Raw genomic sequence first — 27,310 nt, 5'->3', positions numbered from 1 at the left:
GCATTGCTTCGGTCACCTGCAAATTAGGTCAATGCTATGTCTGTTGTAGTAAAGGAATACAATCCCATAAAATAAAATAAACAAAGATAATTAAAAATCAATTGTAACTAATTTTAAGTCAACAATAATAGTTGTTTTGATTTGAAAGGAAAAATTACGTTACATAGATTGATTAGTAGATACATAATTGTGGTGAGTGATTTTGAAGGAGTCAGGCACAGGAGGGTAAATCACAGAATAAAAGGGTTTATTCCGAAGACACAGCGGTACGCAGCAATGCGTAAAAAATTCCAGGGCGTAAAACAGGCGCACTAGGAAACGACAAGACACAGGGGGAAATATCCCGGCGATACAAAATACTAGGAGCTCCACCGAGCTAATCTAACCTCCACAATAAACAATCACACACAAAGACAAGGGGGCAGACGGAACACTTATACAGGTACTGATGAGGGGATATGAACCAGGTGTGTGTAATAAACAAGACAAAACAAATGGAATGATGAGATGAGGAGCGGCAGTGGCTAAAAGGCCAGTGACGACGAACGCCGAAGCCTGCCCGAACAAGGAGAGGAGGCAGCTTCGGAGGAAGTCGTGACAATAATGATAAACCTTGAAATCTTGCTTCAGATTTTAACTCAGAGTTCACTTTTGAGTCATTTTGTCTCATCTTTCAGTTAAAGATGTTTTACAGAACTCAAATCACAAATGTTTATGAGTCACTTACTTGGCATGTACTGTATGTTGGAAGCTTTATTTTTAGAAAAGCAATATCATTTCATTTGATATGACACATGACCTATTGCTTTTGAAGGCACCTTGAAGACAAAAGCAAACTTATATCCATTAAAATTATTATTTCCAGACTATTGTGCAACATCATGGCTAAGCTCAAGACATAATTTTAGAAAAGTGTACTTTCCACTGTGGTGGGCCTTTAAAGGGCAGGAGTGTCTGTGAGTTGAGTGGTCTAAATGCCCAGATCATGAGACTATTGTTGCCATTGTCCTTAAATGGGCTCAGTCTGCTGCGCCTCAGTCACGACAGGACTGACTAAAGCAGCGTTTCTTCCAGAGAAACCCCTGGACTAGGGCCAGGTGGTGATGGAACACGACAACAGACAAACTGAGACTGCTCTTCTCTGTGTCACGGAGGCTCTCCACACTGCTAAAGCTAACTCTCTCTCCTCTGCTCTCATCCTTCTAGGCCTATCTGCTGCCTTTGATACTGTGAACCATCAGATCCTCCTCTCCACCCTCTCTGAGTTGGGCATCTCCGGCACGGCTCACTCTTGGATTGTGTCCTACCTCACAGGTCGCTCCTACCAGGTGGCGTGGCGAGAATCTGTCTCCGCACCACGTGCTCTCACCACTGGTGTCCCCCAGGGCTCAGTTCTAGGCCCTCTCCTATTCTCTCTATACACCAAGTCACTTGGCTCTGTCATATCCTCACATGTTTTCTCCTTTCATTGCTACGCAGGCGACACACAATTAATCTTCTCCTTTCTCCCTTCTGATAACCAGGTGGCGAATCGCATCTCTGCATGTCTGGCAGACATATCAGTGTGGATGACGGATCACCACCTCAAGCTGAACATCGGCAAGACGGAGCTGCTCTTCCTCCCGGAGAAGGACTGCCCGCTCCATGATCTCGCCATCACGGTTGACAACTCCATTGTGTCCTCCTCCCAGAGTGCAAAGAACCTTGGCGTGACCCTGGACAACACCCTGTCGTTCTCCGCTAACATCAAAGCGGTGACCCGATCCTGTAGGTTCATGCTCTACAACATTCCCAGAGTACGACCATACCTTACACAGGAAGCGGCACATGTCCTAATCCAGGCACTTGTCATCTCCCGTCTGGATTACTGCAACTCGCTGTTGGCTGGGCTCCCTGCCTGTGCCATTTAACCCCTACAACTCATCCAGAACGCTGCAGCCCGTTTGGTGTTCAACCTTCCCAAGTTCTCTCATGTTACCCCGCTCCTCCACACACTCCACTGGCTTCCAGTTGAAGCCCGCATCTGCTACAAGACCATGGTGCTTGCCTACGGAGCTGTGAGGGGAACGGCACCTCTGTACCTTCAGGCTCTGATCAGTCCCTACACCCAAACGAGGGCATTGTGTTCATCCACCTCTGGCCTGCTGGCCCCCCTACCTTTGCGGAAGCACAGTTCCCGCTCAGCCCAGTCAAAACTGTTCGCTGTTCTGGCACCCCAATGGTGGAACAAGCTCCCTCACGACGCCAGGACAGCGGAGTCACTCACCACCTTCCGGAGACACTTGAAACCCCACCTCTTTAAGGAATACCTGGGATAGGATAAATGTAATCCTTCTACCCCCCCCCAAAAAAAAAGTATATATATATATATATTGATATATTGTAAAGTGGTTGTCCCACTGGCTATCATAAGGTGAATGCACCAATTTGTAAGTCGCTCTGGATAAGAGCGTCTGCTAAATGACGAAAATGGAAATGGAAATGGAAAACAAGAGCATGTGACCTCACACTGAAGGGTATGTTCCAGGGTCCTCAAAGGCAATAGCAGTCTCAATGGCCAGCTTAATTGAAGGTGCACTATGCAGGAATCGCTCCGCCATTTCCTGGTTGCTAAAATTCGAATAGTTCGCCTAATTTCCGTTTATGTGACAAAATAAGCAAGTATAGTGTTGAGAATCATTGTACCATCTAAACCGCTGTGAAATATATTTTCCATAACAAAAAATATTGTAATTTCAGCTGTTTGAAGCTGGTGTACGAAACCAAAAGTAAAAGACACAAAAATGAGACGCTTTGAACCGTTGTGCAGTGTAAAGGAACCTCAGCTGCTCTCAGTCGCTCTACCAACTATGTGGTAGCGTCCTCAGATACCCCATAAATATGGTGACCCCCAAAAAAGTTCAGTAAATCTCCTGAAACTGCCTCTGGACGCCAACAAGAACAACAAATGCCCTTTACTTGACAGGCAGATTTTATCGTCTTTAATTTACTTGCAAAAGGCATCCAAATTGAAATATGTCCTACTTAGATGGAGCCTTCTCAGAATCTGAGTTTTGGGAAGGTGGATAAAGGCTTGGAGTAGGAAAATCCTTCATTTAAACACAGGGAAAATGAAAAGTTATGAAACGGAGAAGGAGGGGGCTCTCGTGCTAGCGGGCTATGTGTCAAGGTTAGCGATCGGACTTCGAAGCCAGTGAGTGTGTGTGTACATGTGTAGAGAGGGGGGAAGGGGTATGTCATGAATGAGTTGGATGCATTGAGAATAACTATTTATCTAGTATCCTTGTGGATAAATGGATTACATAATAATGAAATGGGCCCTCTGCCAAGACAATGGGGAAATTATCTTTGGCCTGGACATGGGGGTAGAGGGGTGACCGGTTCGAGACTGTTCTACTCCTACTGGCTGCCATGTGGGTAACAAACACATTGCAACAAGTGGCACATAAATGATATGCCATTTTGCTCTGTGCAAACCAGGGGTTGGAACAAAAATGATTTTCCAATTTTCCTGAACAGAACCACCATTTTTGTTTCGTTCTACTGTTCCGACCAGCAAAAACAAAGTTCAGAACCGGTTCAAACCTAAAAAAAAGTAATGGTTTATATTGTTCCTTTCTGTTCCTTTCTGTTCATTTTTCAACCTGTTAAAGCAACAGTTTTCTTTTTACATTTAGCTCATTCAATTACTTCACAAATCAGTGTGACAAGAGCAAGCAAGTTAGTTGTTTACATGCGTGATGGCCAGACAAGTTTAGCCTAACTTATGGTGCAAGATGCAACTGAAATTTTGCAGGTGGGGAGAGAGTAAGAGAGGGTTGAGGAGGAGACTTGAAGCGCCAGGCATCTTGTTATGACATGCATTATCTGAATTAGGTCCACAGAATTAATCCTAGGAGGAGCGGCTTCTATGGAGTAACTTTGAATGTCCTTTGAGCTAGCTAGCTAACTAACAAGCTTGAGCTAGCTAGCTAACAAGCTTGTGTGTGCAGAGCAGCACCATAATTAAAAACACGTCTTACGTTTTTGTAGTTAATAAATCCAATGTGAAACGTGATAATTAGGCCTATAGTATCCTTAACTAGCATTGAAAAAGTAAATCCATTCTTCTCTAGCTAATAAAAAATCACTCTCCCTATCTTCTGAATCAAGCTTGTAATGTCAGTACAGTAACCTGGGGGAGGGGCAGGTAGCCTAAACATGCACAGGCAAAGATGTTCAGCTTGCAGGCAGACACAAATATGTTTCTGAGTGACAGAGTGAGGGCTTTGCATAGGCACTTTGTTACATTTAGTTCTGGGACTAGAAAAAAATGCCTGGAACGTAAAATAATGTTATTAACTGCTTCCCATGCTTTTAAAATAAAGGTTATGTTCCTGAACAGTATGGATCACTTTCATTCCATGTTCCGTTTATGTTCCTTGAAAAATGTCTTTCTTTTCCGGTTTTCAGTTCTGTTCCCTGAACCGGTTGCAAACGGAGTGAACCCTATAGTGGGTATATTTACGATTTTATAACCACTGAAAGATTAAATGAAACCAAAAGCATCTCTTACAGTAATATACTATATTTACTATACATGCAAAATACGTTTAACAGTTGTGGTTTCATTTATATGATATTAACATGTAATAATTCAAATGAATCCATTTTATAAAAATATATATACAGTGAGGGAAAAAAGTATTTGATCCCCTGCTGATTTTGTACGTTTGCCCACTGACAAAGACATGATCAGTCTATAATTTTAATGGTAGGTTTATTTGAACAGTAAGAGACAGAATAACAACAACAAAATCCAGAAAAACACATGTCAAAAATGTTATAAATTGATTTGCATTTTAATGAGGGAAATAAGTATTTAACCCCTCTGCAAAACATGACTTGTGGCAAAACCCTTGTTGGCAATCACAGAGGTCAGACGTTTCTTGTAGTTGGCCACCAGGTTTGCACACATCTCAGGAGGGATTTTGTCCCACTCCTCTTTGCAGATCTTCTCCAAGTCATTAAGGTTTTGAGGCTGACGTTTGGCAACTCGAACCTTCAGCTCCCTCCACAGATTTTCAATGGGATTAAGGTCTGAAGACTGGCTAGGCCACTCCAGGACCTTTAATGTGCTTCTTCTTGAGCCACTCCTTTGCTGCCTTGGCCATGTGTTTTGGGTCATTGTCATGCTGGAATACCCATCCACGACCCATTTTCAATGCCCTGGCTGAGGGAAGGAGGTTCTCACCCAATATTTGACGGTACATGGCCCCGTCCATCGTCCCTTTGATGCGGTGAAGTTGTCCTGTCCCCTTAGCAGAAAAACACCCCCAAAGCATAATGTTTCCACCTCCATGTTTGACGGTGGGGATGGTGTTCTTGGGGTCATAGAACAGCATTCCTCCTCCTCCAAACACGGCGAGTTGAGTTGATGCCAAAGAGCTCCATTTTGGTCTCATCTGACCACAACACTTTCACCTATGAATCATTCAGATGTTCATTGGCAAACTTCAGACGGGCCTGTATATGTGCTTTCTTGAGCAGGGGGACCTTGCGGGCGCTGCAGGATTTCAGTCCTTCACGGCGTAGTGTGTTACCAATTGTTTTATTGGTGATTATGGTCCCAGCTGCCTTGAGATCATTGACAAGATCCTCTCGTGTAGTTCTGGGCTGATTCCTCACCGTTCTCATGATCATTGCAACTCCACGAGGTGAGATCTTGCATGGAGCCCCAGGCCGAGGGAGATTGACAGTTATTTTGTGTTTCTTCCATTTGCGAATAATCACACCAACTGTTGTCACCTTCTCACCAAGCTGCTTGGCGATGGTCTTGTAGCCCATTCCAGCCTTGTGTAGGTCTACAATCTTGTCCCTGACATTTTTGGAGAGCTCTTTGGTCTTGGCCATGGTGGAGAGTTTGGAATCTGATTGATTGATTGCTTCTGTGGACAGGTGTCTTTTATACAGGTAACAAACTGAGATTAGGAGCACTCCTTTTAAGAGTGTGCTCATAATCTCATCTCGTTACCTGTATAAAAGACACCTGGGAGCCAGAAATCTTTCTGATTGAGAGGGGGTCAAATACTTATTTCCCTAATTAAAATGCAAATCAATTTATAACATTTTTGACATGCGTTTTTCTGTCTCTCACTGTTCTAATAAACCTACCATTAAAATTATAGACTGATCATGTCTTTGTCAGTGGGCAAACGTACAAAATCAGCAGGGGATCAAATACTTTTTTCCCTCACTGTATATAAAAATATATACATTAGATACTGGATGTTATTCTTGCAGTGATAGTAGCCTTACAGAGACAAAGAGGCACAATCTTAAAGTGGATCTCCTTTGCTATGCCTTTTTGTTCCTTTTCTTTCAAGTTGGTCACTTCCTTTCCGAGAAAGTAAACAGGAAATGGTGATAAATAAAATGCAGCCAATCAGCTGACAGTAGGCTATATATTTAGAAACACACCACTGAACTAGAATGCACAGCAGCATTTTAAGGAGGTAGAAATGCTTTAAGCTACTCATACAGGTATTTGGGACAGTAACAGGGTACACAGGTGACAAACCAAATGATAGTTTATACCACAGTGTCCTATATAAATATATCCTCACATGTGTAGAATGCTTGGATGCATTCCATCCAAATCCATAGACAGACATTGACAACATTTAGACTTCACACTCTTGTGTATCAGTCAAAAGTTAATTTAAGATAATCTCCACGCCTAGCCCACGGCCTGTGTCTGGACGAGTCAGGGTAAATTATGTGTTAATGTAGCGTGGGACCATGGCGAGGCTGGGGAATCGGCACAAATCCAGGCCCTGCTCCACTTTCCTGATCCGTCTTAGTTCTGCAGGGTCACTCTAAAGCTCCAAACAATGGCTCCCACAGACCTATACACAAACAAACTCATGTGTGACTGAGAGGGGAATAATGTGTGTGTGTGTGTAGTGTGTACACCTGTGTTGCTACGTTTTGGTCTAAAGGCTGGGATGCTGTTCATACCTACACATATGGTTTACATTGTATACCATTCTGCTATCACATAGAAATGAACCTGGCACAAATAGTGGACGTTGTAGGTAGGACTAGTGGGCCTTTTACAGTAATATCTCCTGAACCAGCCACTAACGCTAACCACTGAGGTCAAACTGGTCTCATACCACCAAACAACATTAACATTGTTAATCTGCAAACTCGTTCTCAGAGATCCTTATTTTCTAACAGTGCCATGGGTTCATTTGTACTTGTGTCACAAGTTCACGAAGCCAAAGTAAAGACCATGAATCTACATTTGTGGATGCGGTCCAGAAGGCTTGACATAAAGACTGCTGCTGATATGATTGCATAATAAATGGAAAAGGGGTTATGAACCCCTCTCTGTTACGAAACTGTGTGATTTCACCTCAATGTCAGACACTCCAGTTGAATCAATCTACAAATGTGTACCATACTGAGAAACACTGACCCTGCTATGGACAATAATAAAGTGATAGCCTAATACATGTGTAATAGCCTAACATGTATGGGCTTCAATGAAGAAGCAGTTGTGTGTGCGTGTGTGCGTGACACAGAGAACCATAACAGAGAGACAGAGCCTGTGTGTGAAGTAGGGGGCAGCTTAGTTTGTTTAGAAAGAGTGTGTAAACATGACTTTAACTGCATTGGTGAGACTTTAACAGCATTGGTGAGAGAACCAACGCGTTGCTTAGACCCGCAAAGAAGCGAGAGTGTGAACCTAAAGCCGATGTGAGGGAGTCACTTCATGACAAGGGGATTGGGATGAAACGGATTCCTGGCGCGCTCACCTGAACCGTCCTCACATGATTCGTTTGCGTACGTTAATCTTCTTGATACTGGGAGGTCTTCTTTGAAGCTTGAGTCGCATTTTAAATTCTACTGACACCCAATCTTGTGCTTTCTCCTCAGTTCATCGTCTATTCAATTGCATGTCCGGGATCTTTAATCCAAAGGAATGTAGGCCTAGACTACTAACGTTATGGGCTACAGTTTAAAGTATAGCCTATTGGCTAGGCTATTTATTGTCTTCTCTGTGAAACACATAGAAAAAAACAAACGAGGACACAGTGATCCAAATACATGATCTGATTTTGACTTAAACTTTTCCATGAGCGGAAATCAGGACACAGTGATCCAAACACATGATCTGATTTTGACTTAAACTTTTCCATGAGCGGAAATCAAGATAGCCGAATGCACATTTTGAAGGGCATTCTGAACCACCCCCTTTACTGGACAGTGTGTTTGTACACAAACCGCGTCATTCATTCTGGCGTGTGTAAATTCTATGCCAGTCGCCAAGGCAAAAAGCCACTCCCCTTCCTCCTCGGGCTGATGCAATGCTGGATATATATAACGGTGCAGACAAACCCCACCTCGTCTAGAACAACGTAAATTGAAGTTGCGTATAATATCATTGGCAATTTGACTTATATAACATCTTAAAATTGAGCTTTTAAGCTATTATTATACAATTGTATCCGCATTGTAAGTTATTTTCCTATTTAATTGGGACAATTTAATTGTATCTGAAGTACATTTATTGTTACTGATAATTGGGAATTTAAAACCTCAAGGATAAATACTTTCTAGTAAAATATTGGAGACAATCAACGGTGAAGGAATTGTTTCAAATTAAAATTGCTAAGGATCTCCACTTTTTCATAGGGATTTTATTCGTCTGCTCAAAGGTAAGATTCTGTCTGCGCCTCATCTTTTACTGTCTACCAGGAAATAGTACCGGGTGTAGGCTAATTATCTTGTAATTCTCTAGCTATAGATTGTAATTTACAATTCTATAGGCCTAGTAAATTAAATGTATTCTGTATTGTTAATAATGAAGTCTATTCTATTGGAAAATAGGTGAAATAATTAGCTTATATATTGTGTATTGAAATGGCGGGCCGATGTATTTAATCTCTTGCGGTTTATTTCCCTAGTCAATTAGCCAATATCAATTAGGCGCAAAGATAAGATTTATTAGGTTATAGCTTTTTTATTTCTATATTCTTTATCATCTTTATGATGCTATGCTATAGGCCTAGGCTACACAGCGCAATGGGCCACTCACAAGGAAATAAATAAATAGCACTGATGCTGTACGCTAGTGGGCTACATTCTTTACAGAGGAATGTCGGGGAGGTAAACAAGAATATAATGTAATGTATTTGATGGTTGAGTCTTTTCCGTTATTCGGGATATTTGTAAATAAAAGACATCAATGCCCAAGTAATGATGCAACCCAAATGAATGACTGTAAACTACAGCTGAGGATATCTAAAACAGATATAAGATTACAGCTCTGCGCAAAATGGTGCCATGCCCGTAATAGACAAGCACGTGCCTTTGTTTCCATCAGTCAGTCTGGAAGAAATCTTATTAAATGGAGCCCAAAATCTAATTATTTAACAGTCCCATGCCTAAAATGTTTTGGATTAGGCTGTGCGCTATAATTTAAAACCCTCAACTAATAACATGATCTCACGTTCTGTTTGAATAAACGGGATTTGTTAATTACATATATCGGCCCATTATTATGCCAATTCTTCTATTTAACGTTGAAATTGGGGATGAAAAGGCTTGCGCAATGCTTTTGTCATTCATATTGGATATGTGACGCTGCGCTGATGTGGATAGAGCGGATGCCGGGCGGCTGGTATTTTTCCACTGGCTCTTCGGATGAGTCAACCCCCCTTCGTCTGGTCACATGACTTCAGATTTATGAGGTAGCTGCAGCGCATTGAGCAGCCTAGTCTCTCCCTGTCCAATATCGATTATTCAACGTCCCTGGTAGAACTCACGGTCCTAGAAAAAAAAGACAGTGGGGATGGCGCAGGGAAGAAGTTCACAAATAAACACAAATTGATTCAAGGTTTTCCGTTTGTTTATTTTACAGCATGAAACAGGCCACTGCAAAGACCGAGATGAGCCGCTTCAACATTTCCCCTGATGAGGATAGCAGTGTCAGTTCCAATAGTCATGAATACAGTTCCTGTCCAACCAAGAAGGCTCCTATTGACAGGTGAGGCACTGCAGCCTACTGGGTCTGAAGATGCTCTGCAGTAGACCTATGCCTGTGTTTCTAACAGCAGCAATGTCATCAACTTGCTTATTTTTGTAGAATGTGTATTATGTTTGTTTTAAACAAAGTTTTAAAGGCTGAATTGGAATGAGATTAATCCATTAAATAAATGTTTTATGCGTGTTTGATTTCCAGTCAATATCCCGATATGGATGCAGAGAGTCAAAACTTCCTTCCAGACTACCACCTGGACAAGAAGAAGTATGAAACAGATTATGTAAGTGCTGTCATGATAACATATAGGCTACCAATTTGGAGCTTATATTTGAGGGGGTTTTCTAACTGGGTATTTGACTTTATTCTCAACAGCATCCAGGCACCGCCTCTTTTGGGATGTCAGTCTTCAACCTGGGCAATGCTATTATGGGCAGTGGCATCCTTGGTCTCTCCTATGCCATGGCCAACACTGGCATTGCACTCTTTGTGTGAGTACTGTTCTAGTCAGACCTGGGCTTCAATTAAATCAACTGCAGATTATTTCTACATCTGCATTGCTTGCTGTTTGGGGTGTTAGGCATGGTTTCTGTATAAGCACTTAGTGACAGCTGCTGATGTAAAAAGGGCTTTCTAAATATATTTTATTGAATTAAGAAAAACTGCACTGCGGGTTCAATCAGAATGTTCACACTGTGTCATCCAATGGCAATGTCCGCAGCTTGCAAGGTGTGAGGAAGAGCTAGTGGTGTCTGTTTTAAAGTGGTTAACACCAATGATGTTTATCCCTGGATTGCTGGTGTACTGGTTCTTGAGAGGCTTTGAAGCCACTGGCCGGCCATATTGGTACTCCACAGAAGGAGCAGTCCTCCATAGGAATGAATGGAATTCTACAGTATTTCAATGAAATGTTTCAAGGACAAAATTACATTTATTTAAGTATTTTGTTGTTGTAGTGGGGACGGTACCATTAGTACTTTCAAAAAATTATACTTTAAGGAAAAACATTATATATAATTTTTTTAATTTCAAATTTTTATGTTTAGCTCACATAATATAATTTCAATTATGCATTTAGGTGTCTGTAAAATAATAAATGTGGCAAAAACAAATGTATACATTAATAAATGCATTTCTATAGCTTCTAAAATATTTTTTACAGTTGTGGGGGGAGTGCCAAGATGAAGACGCAGTGGCTTCAAAACAGCGCCCCCTGTCAGTCAACTAGTGTGTATATAAATAATTGGATTCAAAATACACATCCACAATTGAAATGGGGCTCAGGGGTATTAATCTGGGGAAGTAGGTAGTAGGAATTAGGATAGGCAGGTAGCCTAGCGGTTAAGAGCGTTGAGCCAGTAACCCAAAGTTCTCTGGTTCGAATCCCTGAGCCGACTAGGTGAAAAATCTGCCAATGTGCCCTTGAGCAAGGCACTTAACCCTAATTGCTCCTGTAAGTCACTTTGGATAAGAGCATCTGCTAAATAACTAAAATGTAAGTGACAATCACATTGAATAGAATGCAATATAGAATATCACTGTATGTTGCCGGTGTGGAAGATAGTTTGTGGAACTCTATGGCTCTGAGTCTGAATGCACTCACTCATATCTAAGGCAATACAGCACATTCTAAACTTAGCAGTGTGATATACCACCAGGTAGTGCACAACAAGGTCAAACATCTCAATATCTACCAACGTGAGGCATAGATACATACAGCATGTATCGACAGTCTACTGGAGACGTTTCCTTGTCTAGGGCAGGGCATTGGATAACCCTGAAGAGAGTGAGAGGAAGGCAGGCTACAGAGATCAAAGCTTCTATTACCGCTGGGCAGTGCACGATAGCTAGTAGCCACGCAGGCCAGTGTTTACAAACAGTGGGCGTACGAGTGTGAGCGGTTGGGTGGGGTGGTGCATTAGCATCGGGGCCTTTCATGTGGGCCAGTCACACAAAGCCGGGGGGAAGCCGCTTAGCAGCGCTAATCTTTCTGCATTGGGGCCAGAGTTACATTAAGGTACAGGAAACGGATCTCACATGAGATCATGAATGGAGCCAAAAGCGGTGGCTATACCCCCCGCCATTCCAGTAGACTCTTCTTCTTCTCGCCATGACACTCTGTGAGCACCACTCAGAGTGGACTGGAGGGAAAGCTCGGTAACCCACTGGGCAAAAACTGGTTGAGTCAACGTGTTTTCCACGCCATTTCATCCTAAATCCAATGACATGGTGATTTTGTTGTTGTTGACTTCACATTGAATTCACGTTAGTTGACAACTCAACCAAATGTAAATCAAAACTAGATGTTGAAATGACGTCTGTGCCCAGTGGGTAGCCAGTCTGAATGGCCACTTGCTCCAACAGCTTATGAATATGAATTATGAATATAATACCTCTGATTATTTGTGTAGCATTGTGAAATAGGAGAAATTCTGTAAAATATATTAACCATACTGGGAAAAAAACAAGGCACTCAATGCAAAACCCTTTATTGATTTGGCTTATGCATTTCCACTAACATACCTTCTTCAGGGTATCATAGCTTTTGTGTATTTCCACAAAGGCCTCCGTTTTTTAAAATCTTTGTTTGCAAAAGGTTTCCACACCATGGGACTTGCAAACACTTCACTGTTGGGTAGATTCAGTATTTACAGAGTGAAAACAATTACCTTAAGGTCATCCAAGGTATATTTGGTGATCAGTGAAGTGCATATGAAGTGATAAGATGTAGACTAAACTATTATGGGCAGAAGTGTAAACGGTGACAAGTAGCGGAGTCGACAGAGCAGTGCTCGGATATAGTCGAGTAATCGTCTCTATACCACTGTGTGTTGTGTGTGTGAGTGAAATGATTTGCACAAGGCCTTCATAACGTGACCATAGCTCATATCGCTTAGAGATCATTTTTCACAGTGGCACAATTGCTACTATTATTACAGTGAGACAGTGTTGGCTCTGCACGGCTTGGCTGCTAAGAGGATAGATGGAATATCCTAACCTGGAGCCCATTGTCCAATCACATCCCTGTATCTGGATTGTGCATAGCTGTGTTGCATCAAAACTGTCCCCATGACAAGGTCTTTGCAGATCAGCTCGCAGACAGAACCTATTGATCCCTGTGTTTGGGTGCTACAGTACAGTAGAGTAGGTGGCTTGCATGTCACTTCCCCAGCCTCAACATGGTCAACGTGAGATGTGTCCTAGCACTTTGTGACATCTGCTGATGTAAAAAGGGCTTTATAAATACATTTGATTGATTGATTGATTGATGGTCAGAACACATTTTCCATGTGAATTTAAGCCCTGCGTTGACCTTTGGTGTGGTTTGTCTCCACGTTCAGATGGAACCATCGGGAGAGGCAGTCAAAATAATGTGTATGAATTGGGACTGGTGAAATGCACCGCACGGAAACAAAGCTTGCACTTATCCAATGTGCACTTATCGTCAGTAGTCAACCGTGTTACAGGGTGTCAGTGTGGTTAATGCCAGTCGATAATAGTCCTTACGAGTCTTGCAGGCAATAGCAGTCCTTTGCCTGGTTCCATATCTTACTCATGATACAATGTTCCTCTTCTCTCCACAGAATTCTCCTGGTGGCTGTGTCCATCTTCTCCCTGTACTCTGTGCACTTGCTTCTAAAGACAGCCAATGAAGGAGGGTCGCTGGTCTATGAACAGTTGGGTTACAAGGCCTTCGGCATGCCCGGGAAACTGGCTGCATCCATCTCCATCACCATGCAGAACATCGGAGGTGAGAACTAAGGACACATCAATGGTCATTCAGGAAGACAGATCAAATTCGGGCGGACAGTCTCATTGATCCACTAGGAGTTGACTATGTGGAAAAAATAAAGTCCAAAGTCTAAATGACAGTGATGTCACACATAGAAAAGGAACAGCCCCCCTGGTTCTGTAAATGTTTAGAATAAATATTTGCAAGGGTACTTTCCAATGGAACAAACATCCCCTTCTGCAAACCAATAGGCCTATTCATCCTTAGTTAGTGCTATTAGAACCATTTCTGGCTCAGAGATGTCTGTTTTGGAACAAAATACAGGCACATTTTGATGTGAAGTCGCTGATTCACATTATGACTTTGACTAATTTTGACTTGCTTTTACCTTTGCAGCCATGTCCAGCTACCTCTACATTGTGAAGTATGAGCTGCCGATCGTTATCCAAGCCTTCATGGGAGCTAACAACGGGTAAGTAGCTTTGTCTCTAGATTCTGTTTGTGCGTTGGTGTATGTGTGTGTGTGTGTGTCTTTTAGTCAGCTGTTATAGTTCGGTTTGACAAATGGCCCATGGTTGTTTTTGAGCGGTCGACCCTCGAGGTGAAGTAATGACTCTGGTATCATTCAAAATGGCGGCGGGTTGTTTTTGAGTGCTGCACTGGGAAGATGTGAAGAGGCCTCTTTGTCCCTCTCGGAAGAGAGAGAGAGGAGGGAGGAGGGACGGTGTGTTCTCGGCGGCCATTCAAAGGGTCCTTTTAGAGCCAGTGCCGTACCGAGACAGCCCTCTGGATGAGCTCATGCAGACCAACCAACTGGCCCATCAAACATTCATGTAGTGTTGCCAACATGTAGCTAGACCACCCTAACTGCAGGCTGCTATTTCTGTGTGCATAGCAGACATTCTGCCATGTTTGTATTTTACAACATTCAAAACAACAGTCAAACGAGAAACGAAAGCTACAATAGTTTTGACATAGGTAATATTTTTTCACAAAAGCTAGATACATGTTGGGATATGAATGTGTGTAAGTGTGTGTGTACCTGTGTGTTATTAAATGAAAATGTGTGGTGATATGTGTGTACAGTGTATGACGTGTGTTCTTGTCTCTCCTGTGCGTTCCAGAGAGTGGTATGCAAACGGGGACTATCTGGTGATCTTGGTGTCAGTTGTCATCATCCTGCCTCTCTCACTTCTCAGGAACCTCGGTAAGACACAATACAGAGTGTGGCACTTTACTTTGTGTGTTTGTGTGTGTTTACGTGTGTTGTAAAATGCAGCACTTGTTTAAAATGTTGGGAAAGGGCAGGGAATGGTGACGCACTGTGGCAACGTATGTGTATAGGAGAAGCCGGAACTGTTTGTTTACATTAGATTCCTTTTTGACTGATAAAGTTAATATATTGCCTTAGAAGAGTACATTCTTATTCATTGTAATACCATTTTAATATAAATGTATATGTTATAACAGGGATATTACACAGTTGTTAGTATATTTACTAAATTACATTTCCACAGTATATGAAGTGCTCAATAGTTTTTTCTCTCTCTGTTACCTTACTTCAGGTTACCTTGGTTACACCAGTGGTTTCTCCCTGCTTTGCATGGTGTTCTTCCTGATTGTGGTGAGTCAACATCCTCCACCATTCTGCTGTTGTGGTCTTTACTGTTCATGTTATTGTAGTGAATGGCTCACCTACAGATATGATATCTTAATTGTATCACTCTGTTGTCACAGATAATGTTCCTGCACAGAAGGAAAAACTAATTGTAGTGTTTTCAAGGTTTAAAAAGTATTCTAAAGGGTACTAAAATGTATCAACAACATTTCCATTAATTATAATCCATACAATAATTCACATTTCCTGTCGCTGCAGGACTATTTTCCTGCTGTGAGAAACTGGTCAAATTAAGATAGTACACCTGTATAACTGTGACACATTGGTTTGCAATTCTGACCTGCTCTAGCTAGCTGGACCATGAGCAAGCATTTCAAATTACACCTATCCCCTCTAATGCTTTCTAAAAGTAATGAGTTTTAATCTGTGGTAGTTATAATATTGGCAGTTAGCAATGTATGTAGCCAATACTCTGTACCTTTTGTATGGGAGTTTAAATGGGCTTGGTTTCTTTTACAGGTGATCTATAAGAAGTTCCAGATCCCGTGCCCTTACATCCCTAACATGGACGTGATACTGAACGAGACGGTTAGCAAGGTCCTGAACACCATGGAGGGCTACCTCAACACCACCGCCGTCAGCTACAACGAGGACGTCTGCACACCCAAATACTTTGTCTTCAACTCTCAGGTGAGAAATGGACAGATATGTTGAGTGGTAAATCGATAAATAGAAAGAGAAATACTTAATTGATGTCCAAGTGCTTTTGTACCTGTATGTTTTTTTGTGCGGTCTAATGTTTTTTTGTTGTGTGTGTGCATGTGTCAAACGTCTAACTGTCTTGTCTAACTCTCTCCTTCAGACCGTGTATGCTGTTCCCATCCTGACTTTCGCCTTTGTCTGCCACCCCGCCGTCCTGCCCATGTACGAGGAGCTTAAAGAGTGAGTCTATCACTGTTTACACAGCTGCCACGTTGTCAAGGCTTTACACACACAAGTGCACAATCACACACACACACACACACACACACACACACAGTTTATCGCTGTAGTACCTGTGAAGAAAGGGAGAGAAAATAACAGTGGTTCTGTGTTGTCTAAACCTCCTCTTCTTCCTGTTCTTTCCCAGTCGTTCCCGTAGAAAGATGCAGCGCGTGGCCAACGTGTCTTTCCTGTCCATGTTCATCATGTACCTGCTGGCTGCTCTCTTCGGATATCTGACCTTCAACGGTGAGCAACTCTGCCCCCCTTAGAAACATATTCATCCTTTTTTTAACAGTCGGAAACCAAACTAGTTTGAGCTGGAAACAGTCGGTTTAGGGCTTATACTACCAGTTGTTACGCAAGTACTGTCCCCCATGAGAAAACAAGACACACAATCAGCTGTTCAGTACACCAATGATCCTGCATATTTGTTATGGCAAGGACATCGCAGCAGGTGTCCAGCCATGTTCCAGACTTCCCTAAAAGTATGGCTATGCAATGGCCCTAGTTAGCAAGGACGACATGAAATGACGAAAATGGATGAAGTTACGCACAACCTTGAATAATCTTGGCTTTATTCCAATTGAACTCTAAATCGCAGTTTGATTTGGCTGGACATGTAACAGGCAGGTTCCAAAGACATTTCTGAACCAATAGCAATAATACAGCAAAATGACATAGACCCAGCAGTTGTGAAAGCCAGGGTATCATTCTAGGTCAGGTAGCCTGTTTGGCTAAGGCCTTGGCGTGTTGGTTGAGTGAAGGTTGACCGTAGGGGCCCTGTGTCTGGATATCTGAAAAGTGTGGACTCATCAGGCTAAGGGAAATTAATTGAATATGTGGCTTTATAAGTGAGAAGGAAACAAGCATAAATGAAATGACCATATTGTATTGGCTTTACAGTGCATGTGGAGCCCGAACTGCTGCACACCTACTCCAAGGTCTACAAGTCTGACGTGATCCTACTCATCGTTCGTCTGGCCGTGCTGACAGCTGTCACCCTGACTGTCCCTGTGGTGCTGTTTCCCGTAAGCCCCACATCTATCTATCTGGCTGGCTGGCAGGCAGGCTGTCCATCCAGCTGTCCTTCTATCCATCCATCCAAAACTTGTGAGCATTGTCAAGTTCGGCACTGCCACCATGTTGACCTTGGTCCCCCGTCTCTGTCTGTTTCTTCGTAGATCCGCACGTCGGTCAACCAGCTGCTGTGTGCTTCCAAGGAGTTCAGCTGGATCCGCCACACCATCATCACCATAGTTCTGCTGGCCAGCACAAACTGTCTGGTCATCTTCGTCCCCACCATCAGAGACATCTTCGGCTTCATCGGTGAGTGAATGTGTTCAGTTGGTCAGGTGCAGTTCACAGGATCTAGAAATTGTAATAGGCAAAGAAAAGAGGTGAACATCCCCACTGAGCCTGTCATCTTCCTTCTCAGGTGCATCTGCGGCAGCCATGTTGATTTTCATCCTGCCCTCGGCCTTCTATATCAAACTGGTCAAGAAGGAGTCCATGAAGTCTGTGCAGAAAATCGGGGTAAGGAACCATCCCGCTCCTTTTTGGTCCATTTAATTGTCTGTGGGTGTTGTGGCCTGTGACTCCTGGCAAGGAGCATCAATCGTAGAGTGGAGATAGAAAGCCTTGTTGTGTTTGTTGTGCTAAGTCTGACCATCTCGTCCTCCCCCTCTCTCCAGGCATCCATCTTCCTGTGCAGTGGCTTCTTCGTCATGATCGGCAGCTTGACCCTCATCACCCTTGACTGGATCAACAACGCCTCACAAGCCTCCAACGGACACTAGGACACCTTATCCACCAGGGGGCGCTACATCATCCGCAGCTCAGCCGCTAAACATCTGACCGCTAAGACTGCTACCCAAGAAGAAGAAAAGACCCCCCACCCCCCACACACAACAATGCTCGGCTTGAACTCTGAGCAAGAGACTATACCATTCCAATGAGAATGTACTGAACTTTGTACAGTATGCAGTTAAGCCACACAGGTGGTGATTTAATTTTTTCCTTTCGTTGTGCTTTGTTTGTTTTGTTCCCCGTTTTGGACGTTTTCCCTTTTTTTTGTAGTTCTGGTACAGTTTAAACTCAAACAGGGATGGTGTAGTTGTAGAGTTCCAATGCAGCTCATATTCAGGTACTGCGTGTGATCTCAGCTTTTTGGGCACGGCGACAACTTTTCTCAACCAGGTCCGCACGCAACCGCGGACATCCTGGAATTCCAGAACTCATTAGAGGCAAAGAAAGTGGCAGCAGACTCTACTCGAGGTGAATAATTTAGCGTTCAACTTCTTATTTTTTAAAACTTTGCCAAAAAAGGTATTTGTAATATGTGTTTATATATTGAAAAGCACTTAATGTTCGGCACACTCGTGAGGAAATTGTCTGTTCACAGACTACTAGACCGCTTATCAGTATTTGTACCAAGGCTGTGTGACCTAGCTAATGGTGTCGGCTTAACTTGTAAAATGCTTAGTATGAATCAACGAAACCTGCCTTCTCAAAACCCCACACTGGAAGCAGCAAAATATCTATTAGGAGAGTTGAGTCTTAAAGAAATGTATTACGCATTATAATGTATTGAATACCTTGTTCAAATCTAACACAGCGATGACACTACTGCTTGTAGATGGGGCATGCTCCCTGTCAAATCCCCCGGCCGCTAAGGGGGGGACATTACACTTTTTTTTCTTTACGGAAGAATATCTTGAATTTGACCACATGCGTGGTTGTAATGTACCTGTTTACCTTGCAAAAAGAGTTGATGTTTTCTGACGGTTTTGAGACCGCACATAACCAAACGTCATTTCAACGTTACATAATGGCTTCCATGCAGAACTGAGGGAAGGCGGAGGAATGTCGTGTATCTGTCAAAATGTCAGTGTTTTTCTAACGGTTGGCAGCTTCTCCTTATTAAACGTAAAATCACTAAATGATTGATAAGGATAGTGTAATGTCGGCTTGTCACCTCGTCACAAACACAAGGCAGGCGGCACACTGCTTCCAATGTTAACCTCACACATCATCCAAACTGTTATTGTCCTGCGATTATTTATGGAAGAACATGAAATCAATGTAATTTTATCTATTTTACTATATTTATATATTGTAAATATATGTATATATATCTATGAGTTGAACTACTGTATATACGCTATGTTTTGTTTAACCTTTCATTGGCATTTCACACAAAAATTATCAGAGCTGTAAAAATAGCTGGTGAATTTGGTCTTTATCAATTTACCCCCCTATGATTAAGTATGGAGCTGTTCACTTTCATTTCTGAAACCATAGTGAGAGAGTTATCCCTCTTCTACTTGCTGTAATTCGGAAAGACCATGTTTAAAGTGGAACCGACCAAAACATAGTGGCAGTGATCTTTGTGTAACACACTTCACACTTGTTCTATTTGTGACCCTGATGTACTGTACTCACATCATTTACGCACATCTTGGTTAGAGAGTATGTGAGCCATCTCTTGACCTCAGGAGCAAAGAGGGCATCGCCCACCAGTGTTACACTCTTGTTTCAATGAAACACTATGTACATCATGTAATTATTGTCCAAATAAAGTATAAATCCCATACATTGTTGAGTCTTTATTGTGTCAGTTATATTTAGCAGACCAGCTGATTTTGGTGTGTTTTTGCAGGGAGCCCACCATATGCCGGGAAAGTGATGGCAACTCCTGAGACAAAGAACTGGAATCCCCTCATTTTTTATTAATAAACTGCACAAAAATACATTTACATTTACGTCATTTAGCAGACGCTCTTATCCAGAGCGACTTACACATTTCAGGAGAGAATATCTAAATATTGTGGTGGGAAATTATGCATTTTTCAAATGTTGGCATGAATGAGATACATCGTCCAGAATCATAAGTCCAAGAGTGTTTGCACAGTGAAGTATTACTCCAGCAATATGAGATCAAATGATGAATATGAGGTGACAGGAGGACACAACCTTATTCTAGACGTGATGATAAAGTAGTGCTGGTGATTGTATTTGAACAGCCAAAGATGTATAAGATACATCTTTACTCTGCCTTGCTGAAATAAATAAAAGCGCAACTCAATGGTCCGAACCATGCAAATGGCCTCATTAACCACGTTTTCATCCACAGCTTTTATGCGAGTAAAGTCATACCGTATTTTTAAAAAATCACGACAGCTGTGATGGAAACAGGAAGTTTCGATACAATTTTATAAATGCTGAGAGATCATTTGTTCGTTCGACATGGTGGTATCTTTTTGTGTCTCTAAAATTAATTATGCGGAAAAACTGCGGTGGAAAGTTGAGGTGTAACCCAGGATGCTAAACTGTCATGGTCAAAACATATTGAAGCAACGGTAGCTGAGATGGGAAGAGGTCTGTCCGTATTAAAGCGCTGCTCTGCTTTCTTGACATCACTATTAACAAAACAAGTCCTACGGGCCCTAGTTTTGTCGCACCTGGACTACTGTCCAGTCATATGGCCAAGTGCCACAAAGAGGGCCATAGGCAAATTACAATTGGCCCAGAATAGAGCAGCACGGCTGGCCCTTAAATGTGCACGGAGAGCTAACATTAATAATATGCATGTCAATCTCTCCTGGCTCAAAGTAGTGGAGAGATTGACTTCATCACTTGTATTTGTGAGAAGTATTGACATGTTGAATGCACTGAGCTGTCTGTTTAAATGACCAGCACACAGCTGAGACACCCATGCATACCCCACAAGACATGCCACTAGAGGTCTCTTCACAGTCCCTGAGTACAGAACAGGCTATGGGAAACAAACAGTGCTACATAGAGCCATGACTACATGGAACTCTATTCCACAAAACTCATGCAAGCAGTAAAATCAGATTTTAAAAAACAGATTAAACTACACCTTATGGAACAGCACGGACTGTGAAGAGCCACACACACAGGCACAGACACACGCATACACACACACATGCTAACAGCCACTTTACACACACTACATATGGATTTTGTATTGTAGATATGTTTTAGTAGTGTGTATTAATGTGTTGTGAAGTGTAATGTTTTAACTATGTAAATTGCCTTAATATTGCTGCTTCAGCTAATGGTTATCCATAATAAAATACAAATACAAATATTGAAATAAACTTGGAGTCACGCAATGACATGGTGTGTGGTCCTCCCACTATGAAATAAGTTATGATGAACTTCACAGGGTGGTGAAAGTGCACGGACCAGTATGAGCTTGACGCTCCTTTCCAATAAATATCGTGGGTGTTGTTCTGGTGACATGATGATCGATGCTTGACTGCAGTTTGACAAAGACAAATATTCTCGCCCTTATCTCTAATAATCTCGTCATGTATTGTAGACTAACCTACCTGCAGAGCCTACCCGCACAGAATCTGCGAGCTGTTTAGCTAAAGTGCACGTGCCAAGACCAGACTAGTCACATTTTCTATTTAACGCAACAGTTTTTGTGTCAAAACTATTGGTAGAGATGAAAATGCGATGGAAACACATTGAACATTCGATTTTTATTCGGTACATGAAAACGTAAGTGAAAAAGTACATTTTGTGTGCACTATGTCATCATGCACTGTTTTTTATCCGCAATGAATCCGTTTGGTGGAAACACACTACGGTGGTAAAATGTGCATATTTATGCATATTTTAGAATATTCGCATGAAAATCTGTCAAATGGATGGAAATCTAGCTATTGAAGTGATTTCTGAAAATGAAACTAAATCACTGTGTGACAGTCAAGTGGGGTCATTTACCTTGAAAGTGCATAATAACACTACAAACCCTACCACAAGGCCATATGATCAAACCCATCACTCCCCCCTGTGGTATATTTTGGGGGCCCTAAGCCAGAGTTGGTTGAGGGGCCCCCCACCTCAAGGCAAAACATTTTAATGGCCCCCCTCGTGACGGTGGAGAGAAACATTTAATTCTACACATTTTGCCATGGGGCGTAGAGAAAATAAAATCAGTTTTACAGCTAATTTCCTGCAATTCTACCAATTTATTAATGACTTATGCCACGTTAATATGATATCTGAGTGAGAATGAGTAACAAAATCAATGGGGGCTCCCTGGAGGTCAGGGCCCCCTGGGCCTAGTAGGTATTCAGCCATCATTACTACAAGTTTAGACAGCTGACTAACTACCAATCAAAAAATTGTTAGCTGACATGGCTAATTGAGTGACTGTCAGTAGCTGGGGTTCCATCCAATTGGTGACAGAGTTTCATGCGAATATTCAAAAATGTGCATGAAAACAATATGTGCATTTTCCTACCAGAGATGTTTCCATGAAATTGACTTGCTGTAGATAAAAGGCTGTGTGTGATGATGTATTGCACATTAAAATACCTTTTGTGGTTAAATTCCCATGTACCGAATAAAAAATACAAGTTAAATGGGTTTCCATCGCATTTTCAACTTACAACGCTATCTGCGCGATGTTAGCTAGAGCGCACATATGGGTTATTCTACGGAAATGGTGGCTTTCCTGTCCCCCGCCTTAACCACCATGGAAAAACACCAAAAAAATCAGATAATGACACAAAATATATGTTTTAATTGAAATGTTTTATTGTTAATAAACATATGTAAGACAGTTATATTGCAAATTATATTTTTCATATTATCGTAGAACACGGTCAGCACCATGAAAATGTCTTGTCCCTCGAGCCAGGAGTCATGGTTTAGTGACATATTTTGAGTCAAAATATATTTATTTCTCCAACTTTAAATGTCATAATACAAATTAAAGTATTAAAGCTGTTTAGGGAATTACTTAAAAAACGAAAATATCAACTAAATATTATAAATAATTTACAGGAAATAGCTGTCCCTCAATTTCATGTCACTTGTGTTACCCTTAATTAAGAAAACACTACTTTGAAACAATGCAACATCTTTGCCAACTTCTTCCTGGGTCAAAGGTTAATTGGAGGCAGGGCTGTTTTGAAGAGCACATGTTGAGTCTGCACTCTCTCTTCATATGTTAGCAATTTGATGATTAATTTGGTAAATTTAATGCGAAGCTTTAAAACCTGTCACTGGTGTTATACAGTTTATAGTATGGGGAAAGGAAATATGATTTAAATAATTGATCCAATCACATTACTAAGTGATTTATTTACAATTTAAGAAGTGTGGTTTGAGCTACTGTGGCCCCCATTTTAGATATGCCATCTTGTCAGCAGATTCGTCACTGGTGTTACATCACTGGTGTTACTGTTCCTGCTGGTAACACCAGTGACATGACAGTAACACCAGTGACAATCAATAACACTGCTAACTTTTTATATCAATGTAAGGTTTTATACTGTTTCAATATTGTAATTTGTATGGCTTTCCTTTTGATAGATATAGCAAATAAAAAGTAAGTGCTGCTGAAAAGCAAAGACTCTACAGACAGCGCAGGGATGCTGACCCAGACCACAGTGTAGCCTACATATTTAAAGGATTTAGAGAGTCAAAAAAGAAAGAAAGTGAATGATCTCACAGAAAGAGGAAAAAGACAGTAGCGAAAGCAATGTCGGGTCAGACAGAAAAACAAAGAGAGATGTTGAGAGCAGGAGAGAGAGTGTTGACCGCTTCTTCTGCAGGGAAATACCCTTTTGGGTGGTGACACCGCAGGAGAGAGACCGGGAAATTTGCCAGTGCAAGACTCCTGAGAACTTGCAGTTTATGGCAGATAAAATGCACAAACTTGGTCTTTCACAGTCCAGCAACCTGGAGGAGATTGCAGAGAGCACAGTTTGCAACAATCCAAAGGCATGCGCCTATGGCGAATGCCAAGAACGTGAACACTCCATTGCACCACCGGCTAGACAGCAATCCAACGAAGATGTGTCGCTCACCCAGTGGTGTCTGGAGAAGATAGAGCACAACAGAGCAAATGAAGAACAAGAGAAAAGTAGCTTAATCACTGTGAAGAAGGATATAGCTATAACCGAGGAAGAGCTGGTGACCAGTTCCAGTATAGGCTCTTTAAATGTAGGAAACAGCTGTTCAACATCCGATGGCAGTACCACAGCTACCGGACCTTGAGAGAGAACCTGACCAATGACTGCCTGATCCATATAGCTTTTAGTGAAAATTTCACATGCAAGTATGCTTCAGAGATAGTCAGTTCACTTCGGGGGTTCATACAAGCAGGTGACGGTCCACACTAATGTATTCTATGTTGCTGCCACATAGAATCTGGAAGTACTTGGAGGATCTGGAAGTACTTGGAGGAGCACCTGAATGTGTGAAAGTGGCAGATGTGAACTGGCTACCAAAGAAGAAGCCGTCAGTGGCTAGAAAGCAATGGAGACTGGCTCGGAGATGATAACAGATGGACGTGACACATTAACATCTATATGTTTGTCTTTGCCATGTTAATGTGTCACGTCCATCTGTTATCATCTCCGAGCCAGTCTCCATTGCTTTCTAGCCACTGACGGCTTCTTCTTTGGTAGCCAGTTCACATCTGCCACTTTCACATGTTCAGGTGCTCCTCCAAGTACTTCCAGATACTGTGGCCAATCTGAGCTGATCTTTTGTTCACTGGCAGCAGCTTTGGCATCAGACACAATCTGGTCATCCCCATACCAGTTGATATCATCTCTTAGGCTTGGCCAGAAGAACTTGTTGACTCCATTCCTGTGCATGCACTTAACTTTGATGTTATGTTCTTCGACCTCCAGTATAATGCCAGGGTATGGTTGTTCATCATAGTTCACAAACCTTTCTAAAGACAAACATCTCAATTAAAAGTGTGGGAAATAATTAGTACGGGAAAAGTTAGTACAGGAAATAGGTCTATTCCATGAATGTTTTACTGCATACAATATGTTTATATCAGTGCTTTTGGAAAAACGTAGTCTTAGTTTACATTCAATGTTGTGTTTCTATTGTTCTAATAGACAAGTTTTATGTTTGTATGACAATGTTGTGTTAGGAAAGACATTTTAGTCAATAGGCTTCATCTTTTGGTCTTAATATTTGAACTATAACCTTCATTTTATTGTGCATATGAAATCAACACGTTCTACAATTATTTGTAATAAAACATATGACTAAATGGCTCAAATTTGTATGAAATAATCGTATGTTATGTCATTGGTTTCACATTGTGTCACTGGTGTTACTGCATGGCATATTGGTGTTCTGGCATCAGTTCCCCATTTTCATAGAATGTTTATTTGTATCTACCCAACTGCTGCAGCATTCATTAGTAAGCATTTTAAGGATATGATCATCCAATTTTGATGACTCAACCTCAATTATTTCTGATGTTACAACACAAAACACTTGGTAGAAATATAAAAATGTCACACAGAACTTCACACATACCGGTTTAAAGTACTTTTTTACTAATCAAAACAATTTCTAAATATTAGCATGAACCTTTTCTGTCTTTTATTATATATGCAAATTAAATTGTGAAATTACATCCAGGAAAGCCTGAATTGTCATCTAAAATATAGGTAACACCAGTGACAAAGGCAGCACTTGCATTTTTTTATGTAATGTATTAAAAATATTAAAATACATTAAAGTTGGCATTTATGTTGATTTATAATGGTAAAGGGTTAACTATTACTGAGTAAATGTTGATTTAAAATTAAAATAAATAATTAAAATAAATGTTGGCTCTTCAAAATCCAAGATTTCCGTAGAATCACCCATATAGCCTACATGATATTATTATTATTATGGACAAATAATAAATTAATACTTTTTTTATTTGTCAAACGGAAGCCAAGAATCGATCGATTATCATGTCACAAGAATAAATCCCTCAATACTGGAGAGGAGCATCAAGCTCATCACCTTGCACTTTCACCACCCTGTGAAGTTCATAATTGATTTAATCTGTAACCTGATGAATTGGTTGCTTTCACGATGAGTCCTAGTGGGAGGACCACACAACATGTAATCGCGTTACTCCAAATTTACTTCGAGATGATGGTTATTAGGCCTATCAATATTTGCGCATAAAAGCGTTTCCGACATTTTTCGCATAATTCATTTTACCAACAAAAAGATCCCACCTTATTTTGTTTTGTCGATATTTGGAAAGTTTACCGAAACATTTTCTGTTTCCATCATGCAGGCCTGTCATGACATTTTTTATCCGACATGTACTTAACTTGTTCCATCCAACAAAAAGGTTGGATGGAAACCTGGTTAGTGACTGACATAAGAGAAAACACAACCAAATTCTGAAATTGCACCTGGTGTATTCTACAATTTTTACTAGTTGAGACCCCGACCTAAGCGACCGTTTATGTCTGGAACCGGCCCTGATTGCCACTGTGCACTGTCATATGTTTACTGTGTTCAAATCTTTTCTATGAAATGGTGGGTTGATTTAAAAAAAACCTGACGATGGATTTGACAAAGGCTCGCCCTGCTGGTGAAAATAGTGAAGCACATTTGCAGGTTTACAAACATTCGACTCCCTTTGAGAAACACTGGCAAGTGTGTCTTCATGATCATAACAAAATATGTCTGTCCTGTGAAATTGTGAAAATGATAATGCCCTTTTAGTGTAAGAGCTGTTTGAAAAGCACCTGAAATTTCAGTCTGTTTTGGTGGAATGTAGTTTTGGCCTGCCTTGGTGACAGTAAATGTGTTAATAGACCAAGGGTGGTTCAAAACCTCTGCCAATAACAGCTACCTTCTGTTTTCCCCTCCCACTCAGACCTCTCCCAGACAGTCCTAGCTAAATTCTTGATTGAGAAATTGCTCTTGGCCAAGAATATATTTTTGTATATTTGTTACAATTTTAATTGAAAACAATCACAGTAAGGTACTTAATTGTTACCCAGAAATGATTTGATATAGAGATAAAAACAGCTGCGTTGGACCTTTAAAAAATATAAATTCTGAGGGTGAAATTGATGGATGGGGTCACTACCTTTTCAATGATCAACCACAAAGACACACACATAGCCAGACA

At 41.4% G+C, this 27,310-nt stretch overlaps 1 protein-coding gene across 1 annotated transcript; it reads left to right on the top strand.

The window, feature by feature from the left end:
• The first annotated feature begins 8,377 nt into the window (after positions 1–8,377).
• LOC121543613 (sodium-coupled neutral amino acid transporter 2-like) lies at positions 8,378–19,955 on the top strand. Its single transcript, XM_045208856.1, has 15 exons — positions 8,378–8,705; positions 9,911–10,036; positions 10,232–10,313; positions 10,406–10,521; positions 13,615–13,781; positions 14,160–14,235; positions 14,888–14,970; positions 15,329–15,387; positions 15,901–16,071; positions 16,244–16,323; positions 16,511–16,611; positions 17,269–17,393; positions 17,547–17,691; positions 17,801–17,898; positions 18,057–19,955. Exons 2-15 carry the CDS (start codon positions 9,912–9,914, stop codon positions 18,159–18,161), a joined length of 1,533 nt encoding a protein of 510 aa, XP_045064791.1. The 5' UTR covers positions 8,378–8,705; position 9,911; the 3' UTR covers positions 18,162–19,955.
• Positions 19,956–27,310: the final 7,355 nt, after the last annotated feature.

Source organism: Coregonus clupeaformis, chromosome 28, assembly GCF_020615455.1.
Source record: "Coregonus clupeaformis isolate EN_2021a chromosome 28, ASM2061545v1, whole genome shotgun sequence".
Lineage (NCBI taxonomy): Eukaryota > Metazoa > Chordata > Actinopteri > Salmoniformes > Salmonidae > Coregonus > Coregonus clupeaformis.
The sequence above is the reverse complement of the archived record's forward strand: the minus strand, read 5'-3'. Positions and strand labels throughout refer to the sequence as shown.

Bases quoted from the DNA above. Each gene is read 5' to 3' on its own strand.
- LOC121543613 (XM_045208856.1), top strand. From the start codon at position 9,912: ATGAAACAGGCCACTGCAAAGACCGAGATGAGCCGCTTCAACATTTCC. The intron at 15,388-15,900 runs GTGAGTCAACAT...TTTCTTTTACAG, and splicing joins TGGTGTTCTTCCTGATTGTG to GTGATCTATAAGAAGTTCCA. The intron at 17,394-17,546 runs GTAAGCCCCACA...GTTTCTTCGTAG, and splicing joins TCCCTGTGGTGCTGTTTCCC to ATCCGCACGTCGGTCAACCA.